We start from the raw sequence: 8,886 nt of genomic DNA, 5'->3' as shown, positions 1-8,886 counted from the left end.
CAACTAAAAATACCAAAAAATTAGCTGGGCGTGGTGGCGGGCGCCTGTGGTCCCAGCTACTTGGGAGGCTGAGGCAGGAGAATGGCGTGAACCCGGAAGGCGGAGCTTGCGGTGAGCCAAGATCGTACCACTGCACTCCAGTCTGGGCGACAGAGCAACACTCCATCTCAAAAAAAAAAAAAAAAAAAAAAAAAAATTGATTTAGTGGAGGGCAAAAATGAACATCTTGTTTTATTTTATTTTACAGTCAAGGACCATAAAAGAAGCCTGAAAGGGAATAGATAGGCTTTGATTGGGTCAGGAAAGTTTTCTTAAAGGTAGTGTTCTTTGAAATAGTCAAAGATGAAGTGAAGGATGACTATTATTTTTTTTTTCAACTTTTAAGTTCATGGATACGTGTACAGGATGTGCAGTTTTGTTTCATAGGTAAACATGTGGCATGGTGGTTCACAGCACAGATCATCAGGTATTAAGCCCAGACCTCCACAGGTGTAGAGTTGGTCCATGTGTTCTCATTATTCAGCTCCCACTTATAAATGGGAACATGTGGTGTTTGGTTTTCTGTTCCTGCATTAGTCTTCTGAGGATAATGGCTTCCAAGTCTATCCATGTCCCTGCAAAGGACATGATCTTGTTCCTTTTTATGGCTGCATAATATTCCATGGTGTTATGTACCACATGTTCTTTATTCATTCTATCATTGATGGGCATTTAGGCTGATTCCATGACTTTGTTATTGTAAACAGTGTTGCAATGAACATACATGTACATGTATCTTTATAATTGAATGATTTATTTTCCTTTGGGTATATACCCAGTAATTGGATTGCTGGGTCAAATGGTATTTCTGGTTCTAGATCTTTAAGGAATTGCCACACTGTCTTCCACAATGGTTGAACTAATTTATAGTTCCATTAACAGTGTAAAAGTGTCCCTTTTCCTCCACAACCTCACCAACATCTGTTCTTCTGTTGTTTTTTGACTTTTTCATAATAGCCAATGGTATCTCATTGTGGTTTCGATTTGCATTTCTCTAATGATCAGTGATGCTGAGCTTTTTTTTCATATTTGTTTGGCCGCATAAATGTCTTCTTTTGAGAGGTGTCTGTTCATGTCCTTTGCCCATTTTTTAATGGAGTTGTTTGCATATTAACAGTCAATAATGAGGTGAGGAGAGTATACTTGAATAGAGTGTATGTTTTCTGAGCAGAGGGAAAAGAAAAAGTAAAGACAAAGATTTTGGAAAGTAAGTAGGTGGAGGTAGGATGCCTGGAGGACAGTGACTTGCTTGCTGGAGAGAAGAATTAATAGAGAAAATAAAAGGACACTCGCATTGAAAAAATGAAAATGTGCAGCAGACTTGCAGGCTTTGAATGTATATTTAATTTGATAGGAAGAGTCAAATTATTTAGTTGGGAGTTGTATTGGAATATTAACTTAATGTTATCAGTGCTTTAATTTGAAGTGAAAAGAGCCCAATAACTAATGGGTAAGGGTTTTGGGCATTTATTTATTCTTGTAAAGGCTCACTGATCTCATCTGCAAGGCAGAAACAATTGATTCCTGTGCCATGAGGTGGTTGTGTTTAAATAGAAGTGCCTGGCATGGCTCCTGGTTAGTAGTGGGTATACTGTAACAACTATTAAATTGATTTTATAAGCTATATGCTCTGATGATAAATTAGCAATTCAGATAAGAATACAAAGTCATTTCAGTTAGTTCTATTTCTATAATAATAAAACTAAATTAGCTTTCATTTTTCTCCCCCTAAGCTCATTGAATGGACACTCTAAATCAAACAAGAGTGACTGAATTTGTCTTCTTGGGACTCACTGATAACTGGGTGCTGGAGATGCTGTTTTTCATGGCATTCTCAGCCATCTATGTGCTAACGCTTTTGGGGAACATTCTCATCATCATTGCCACAGTCTTTACTCCAAGTCTCCATACCCCCATGTATTTTTTCCTGAGCAATTTGTCCTTTATTGACATCTGCCATTCATCTGTCACTGTGCCTAAGATGTTGGAGGGTTTGCTTTTAGAGAGAAAGACCATTTCCTTTGACAACTGCATCACACAGCTCTTCTTCCTACATCTCTTTGCCTGTGCTGAGATCTTTCTGCTGATCATTATGGCGTATGATCATTACATGGCTATCTGCACTCCACTCCACTACCCCAATGTGATGAACATGAGAGTCTGTGTACAGCTTGTCTTTGCTCTCTGGTTGGGGCGTACCGTTCACTCACTAGGGCAGACCTTCTTGACTATTCGTCTACCTTACTGTGGCCCCAACATTATTGACAGCTACTTCTGTGATGTGCCTCTTGTTATCAAGCTGGTCTGCACAGATACATACCTCACAGGAATACTGATTGTGTCCAATAGTGGAACCATCTCCCTCGCCTGTTTCTTGGCCGTGGTCACCTCCTATATGGTCATCCTGGTTTCTCTTCGAAAACACTCAGCTGAAGGGCGCTGGAAAGCCCTGTCTACTTGCTCGGCCCACTTCATGGTGGTTGCCCTCTTCTTTGGGCCATGTATCTTCATCTATACTTGGCCAGACACCAGCTTCTCCATTGACAAGGTGGTGTCTGTCTTCTACACAGTGGTCACCCCTTTGCTGAATCCCTTCATTTACACCTTGAGGAATGGGGAGGTAAAAAGTGCCATGAAGCAGCTCAGGCAGAGACAGATTTTTTTCATGAAATCATATATATAATGGGCATTAGGATTGCAGACATAATTGCAGCCACATCCTTAATGAAAGAGCAAAAGTAGGAAACCTTAGTTCTCTTTCCCATCTTGCAAGATGGCAGGTGAAAAAGTTGAGAAGCCAGATACTAAAGAGAAGAAACCCGAAGCCAAGAAGGCTGATGCTGGTGGCAAGGTGAAAAAGGGTAACCTCAAGGCTAAGAAGCCCAACAAGGGGAAGCCCCATTGCAGCCGCAACCCTGTCCTTGTCAGAGGAATTGGCAGGTATTCCCGATCTGCCATGTGTTCTAGAAAGGCCATGTACAAGAGGAAGTACTCAGCCACTAAATCCAAGGTTGAAAAGAAAAAGAAGGAGAAGATTCTTGCAACTCTTACAAAACCAGTTGGTGGTGACAAGAACGGCGGTACCCGGGTGGTTAAACTTTGCAAAATGCCTAGATATTATCCTACTGAAGATGTGCCTCGAAAGCTGCTGAGCCACGGCAAAAAACCCTTCAGTCAGCACGTGAGAAAACTGCGAGCCAGCATTACCCCCGGGACCATTCTGATCATCCTCACTGGACGGCACAGGGGCAAGAGGGTGGTTTTCCTGAAGCAGCTGGCTAGTGGCTTGTTACTTGTGACTGGAACTCTGGTCCTCAATCGAGTTCCTCTACGAAGAACACACCAGAAATTTGTCATTGCCACCTCAACCAAAATCGATATCAGCAATGTCAAAATCCCAAAACGGCCGGGCGCGGTGGCTCAAGCCTGTAATCCCAGCACTTTGGGAGGCCGAGACGGGCGGATCACGAGGTCAGGAGATCGAGACCATCCTGGCTAACACTGTGAAACCCCGTCTCTACTAAAAAATACAAAAAACTAGCCGGGCGAGGTGGCGGGCGCCTGTAGTCCCAGCTACTCGGGAGGCTGAGGCAGGAGAATGGCGTGAACCCGGGAGGCGGAGCTTGCAGTGAGCTGCGATCCGGTCACTGCACTCCAGCCCCGGCGACAGAGTGAGACTCCGTCTCAAAAAAAAAAAAAAAAAAAAAAAAAACAAAATCCCAAAACATCTTACTGATGCTTACTTCAAGAAGAAGAAGCTGTGGAAGCCCAGACACCAGGAAGGTGAGATCTTCGACACAGAAAAAGAGAAATATGAGATTACAGAGCAGCGCAAGATTGATCAGAAAGCTGTGGACTCACAAATTCTACCAAAAATCAAAGCTGTTCCTCAGCTCCAGGCCTACCTGCGATCTGTGTTTGCCCTGATGAATGGAATTTATCCTCACAAATTGGTGTTCTAAATGTCTTAAGAACTTCATTAAATAGCTAACTACAAAAAAAAAAAAAAAAAAAAGAAAGAGCAAAAGTAAAGAGTCAAAATCAACTTATACAAGTTGGTCAATTAGGTAAAATGGCATGGAGCAGGTTAGATTTCTGCTCATTAAAGATAAGAACTTATTCTGTTCATTGAAGATAAAAACTTATTAACTATTATTTAAATAAAGCAAAACATCATAGTGGAAGGTATAAGGAAAAATAACCCGGGAAAGTTTAAAGACAGCTTTTGATTTCATCAGTAAAAGAATACAATTTGGGGAACTCAGTTCAGTCTCAGTTTCAGGAGCAGGTAGAGTGAGAATCGACTCTCTTGATTTATACTGTTCTGTGGGATATTGCCTCTGGAAAGCTGTACATCACTCCTGTGATTTATACATTATAGTAGTTTCAATCTTGCTTTCCAATACATTTTCAAGTGTATACATAAGCCTTTACTTATTTATATTGAATTAAACTTTTGTTGCTTTTGAATGTAATTCTCCCACATCTAGATCTATTTTGTACTTTTTTTTTGAGACAGGAATTTTTTGTATTATTCCTGCAGCTTCCTCTAAGTCTGAAATTATTGTCAAAATAAAAAGTTAAAACAAAACAAAACCATACACCCACCAGAATAGTAAAAATTAAAAAGGTAGAAAATGCCGAGTGTTTTTTTTTCCTAATTACTCTGGTGCCCAGGCTGGAGTGCAGTGGCGCCATCTCAGCTTACTGCAACCTCCATCTCCAGGTTTAAATGATTCTCCTGCCTCAGCCTCCTGCATAGCTGGGACTATAGGTGCGTGCCACCGTGCCTGGCTAATTTTTGTATTTTTAGTAGATATGGGGTTTTACCACGTTGGCCAGGCTGGTCTCAAAACTCCTGAGTTCAAGGCACTCGCTCCTCTCAGCTAATCATTAACTACTATCACTCACTGGGCTGAAGTATATCAGTTTATTGTGGAATGGGCAAGTCCATATGAAGAAGGATCCATGACAAATTTCTTAGGTAATGATGATGATATTCTGTGACTGAAATCAGTAGGATTAGCTGTAAATGAAGATCCTATAGATGGTCAGAGAGCTACCATACAATATCAACTTTAATGGAGCTAATGGAATGAAATGAAATATGGTTAATAATAAAAATATTAAGTATAAATATGTTTCTTTGCTTATTCTGAAAAAAATTTATAACTGATTGGGGTCTTTGTCACTATTTTCCAGATGGTCTATCAACTTATAGGAATAATACTTGAGTATTCTGGAGAGTTGGAGAGCAGACAACATGACCATCCACACATTACAGACATACACAATACAGAGTGAGTGACCCACTAACTCTAACTAAAGGCTAATACATGATTACCTTTTAGTAATCAAAAGGACAAAGAATCAGAAGCAGTCTATTAATTAAACTGGGAGGTGTTCATGAAAATATCTAAATATCATTGCTTCAAGTTGACAAACAAGGGTAGAATATGGTCAGCCCCTACAATTCTCATATAAAACTTGAGTCATAGTAAGAGTTGAAGAATGAAATGAAGTCCAGATATCACTACTATGTACATGTTAAAACTTAGAAAAATGATCTAATTATGCCTCTAGTTTCTGGACTTTTATGTGCATAGGTATTCACACTCACTATTATCTTTTATGCAGAAATAAATTCCCACTCTCTTATTTGTTTATTTGTATTATGGCACTATTCATTACTTTACTGTATAGAACATGGTTGTAACCTGAAGAATTCAATTGTTGAATACAAAGTTGCTTAGCAAATTTCTATATTAATAAACAATTATTCCTCTCTCCTGTTAAAGTAAGTAAACCACAGAGCCATGCGTCAATATCTTTTATTTTTGTTCTTTAAGACTATCTATTTATTTAGTGAGTAATTAAATACATTTTTATCTTGTCTCTTAGTCTGAAAAGCTTGTGCTCATCTGCCCCATCCACTGGAGGTTTTTCCAGGAAAACTCTAATCTTGGTTATGTTCAATGCAATGCCCATTTTGGGTATATCCCTGAGCTGATGAAGGAAAACACACAACAAAATAGAAGGTCTTACAATTGTGACCACAACCTCAAATAGGCAGTTCTACATTTTCTGTAGTCAATTTATATTTTTACGCTCCATGGTAATTGTTTTATACTGAGTTTACTCAAATCTCTAGTAAATCCTTCTAACTTTTAGATTCAGCGAAAGAACTGCTTATTATTTTAGTTAAAAAAAAGTAATCAGAAGAGAACTTTTACCCAATCCCACTGCTAAATACATCCACCAACTTGCATCTGAAACTACAAAACTGCCTAATCTTATAACAGGCATTCTGCTCTATCTAAGGTCAACCCCTCCATTTGTACCCAGGATCCCATCCTTTCTTGCCTCTCAAGGACTTTGCTCAAGCAACTCTGTCTCTAGCATCATCACATTTCGGTCACTGTTGAAGCATTCCCATCATCACACAAATATGCTGTAATAATTTCAATATTAAAAAACCATTTCTTGACCTCACATTTTTCTTCAATGGCCACCTATTTTCTCTGCTCTTCTTTTGTAGCCACATTCCTTGACAGAATTACCTATACCAATAGTTTCCACTTCATCTGCTACCATTTGTTTATTGATCTTACTCTGATCTGACTTTGTGTCTCAATGACTCCACTAGAATAGTTCTTACCTAGATCATCAGTGACATCCATACTTCCAAATTCAGTGGGCTGTTCTTGGTCCTTGTCTCATTTGACCCTTCAGCATCATTTAACATGGTCAGCTACTTTTTTTGTTTTAGTTTTTTTTTTTTTTTTGGCTGGGTGCGGTAGCTCATGCCTATAATTCCAGCACTTTGGGAGGCAGAGGCAGGTGGATCACCTGAGGTCAAGAGTTTGAGAACAGCCTGGCCAACATGGCAAAACCCCGTCTCTACTAAAAATACAAAAATTAGCTGGGCGTAGCGGTGCATGCCTGTAGTCCCAGCTACTTGGGAGGCTGAGGCAGGAGAATCGCTTGAACCTGGGAGGCAGAGGTTGCAGTGAGCTGAGGTAGTGCCATTGCACTCCAGCTGGGGCAACAGAGAGAGACTCCATCTCAAAAAAAACAAATTTGTTTTTTCAGAGTCAGAGTCTTGCTCTATTGCCTAAGTTGGAGTGGTGTGCTGCCTTAGCCTTCCTAGAAGGTAAGACTACAGTTGTGCATGACCACACCCAACTGATTAATTTTTTTTTGGTAGAGATAAGGGTTGCACTAGGGGCTACTGGAGATAGCCACCCTGCCTGGCTCTTTCTCTTTTTTGAAAGAGGACACTTCACTCTCCTATTCCACCTGCCCCAATTTCCTCGTTGCTCCCTTAAACTCTCCTTTATAGTACCCTCTTTCTCTTCATGACCTCTAAGTGAAATGCCTCAAGGATCAGTCCTCAGATTTTTCTTTTCTCTGCTTATGCTTTCTTTTCTTTCTTTTTTTTTTTTTTTGAGACGGAGTCTCGCTCTGCCGCCCAGGCTGGAGTACAGTGGCCGGATCTCAGCTCACTGCAAGCTCCGCCTCCTGGGTTCACGCCATTCTCCTGCCTCAGCCTCCTGAGTAGCTGGGACTATAGGCGCCCGCCACCGCGCCCGGCTAATTTTTTGTATTTTTAGTAGAGACGGGGTTTCACTGTGGTCTCGATCTCCTGACCTTGTGATCCGCCTGCCTCGGCCTCCCAAAGTGCTGGGATTACAGGCGTGAGCCACCGCGCCCGGCCAAGGATCAGTCCTCAGATTTTTCTTTTCTCTGCTTATGCTTTCTAAGTGAACTCATCCAAGCTAATTATTTTAATGCCATCTTTGTGCTGATAACCGGAATTTTTATCTATAGCCCTAACTTCTCTGAGCTGTAGTTTTGTATATTCTTCTGTGGCCTACTTAACATCTCTACTTGGATTTTTAATGAGCATCCAAAATTTAAAAGAAATCTAAAACAAAACTTTTAATTGCATGGTATCCCAAAGCGATACCTCCATTTTCCTCCCCATTTTTGTAACAGCATTACCATTCATCCAACTACTAAACAAGACATTCTGAATTCATCCTTATCTTCTCTCTCGTATCCCACATTCAGCCATTCATCAGCAAATACAAATGGCTCTGCACTTAAAATATATTCTGAACCTCACCACTTCTCAGAGAAAATCAAAGGCACCATTATCTCTTTTTACTACTGCAACAGCTTCTTATCTATTTCTCTATTTCAACTCTTGCCTTCCTCTCATAGCCTGCTCTCCATTCAGCAGTCTGACTCATTCTTCAGAATGAATCACATACCTGTTTGTGCTCAAAAGTAATCACTTCCCTCTATCCTTTCTTGTTCACTAAACTCTAACCACACTGACTTCCTTGTGTTTCTTGAGCACACTAAACATCCTCTTCTCCCATGGCCTTTGGACTAGCTATTCCATTTGTCTGGAATACTTTTCCACCTTATAGTACCTAATTCTCTGCTTCATTTTCTTCAGGTCTCTGATGGAATATCACCTCTTGAGAGAGGACTTCTTTGAGAGAGGTTGCCAAAAAGAACACTCCAAATCTAATTTTGCTGTCAATGACCTCCAGCCAATCACCATTAGAAGCAAACCTGTAGTCAAAGTAAGTTGGGTTTGTTGACTCCTTGTAATGAGGGAGACCACGGAAGTTTCAGTAAGTAAGAGGATTTTAGAAAGAACATATAGGATTTGGGTTTTTGTTAGGTGATAATGGGAAGAGTTCAAGGAAGCAGGCTTTTCTTTCAAATGACTGTTGTTAGGAAGTAAGAGTAATTCTATAGTTGGATATCTTGATAATTCTCCTCTAGAAGACAGTAAGAATGGAGAAAATGAAAAATTTTAATGGGTTAAAA

The 8,886-nt window shown here is 40.2% G+C and overlaps 2 protein-coding genes across 2 annotated transcripts; both read left to right on the top strand.

Moving 5' to 3' along the window:
• Positions 1-1,780: 1,780 nt before the first annotated feature.
• LOC117070007 (olfactory receptor 4E2) lies at positions 1,781-2,722 on the top strand. The gene has a single exon (XM_033188622.1). The coding sequence runs from the start codon at positions 1,781-1,783 to the stop codon at positions 2,720-2,722; it is 942 nt and encodes a 313-aa protein (XP_033044513.1).
• Positions 2,723-2,787: 65 nt separating this feature from the next.
• On the top strand, positions 2,788-4,030 carry LOC117070012 (60S ribosomal protein L6-like). The gene is made up of 2 exons (XM_033188628.1): positions 2,788-3,433; positions 3,756-4,030. Exons 1-2 carry the CDS (start codon positions 2,813-2,815, stop codon positions 3,999-4,001), a joined length of 867 nt encoding a protein of 288 aa, XP_033044519.1. The 5' UTR covers positions 2,788-2,812; the 3' UTR covers positions 4,002-4,030.
• The last annotated feature ends 4,856 nt before the right edge of the window (positions 4,031-8,886 follow it).

This window comes from Trachypithecus francoisi, unplaced genomic scaffold (genome assembly GCF_009764315.1).
Source record: "Trachypithecus francoisi isolate TF-2019V2 unplaced genomic scaffold, Tfra_2.0 Lachesis_group3, whole genome shotgun sequence".
NCBI classification, from domain to species: Eukaryota; Metazoa; Chordata; class Mammalia; order Primates; family Cercopithecidae; genus Trachypithecus; species Trachypithecus francoisi.
Note: the sequence above shows the minus strand (reverse complement) of the source record. Positions and strands in the feature narration are given on the sequence as shown.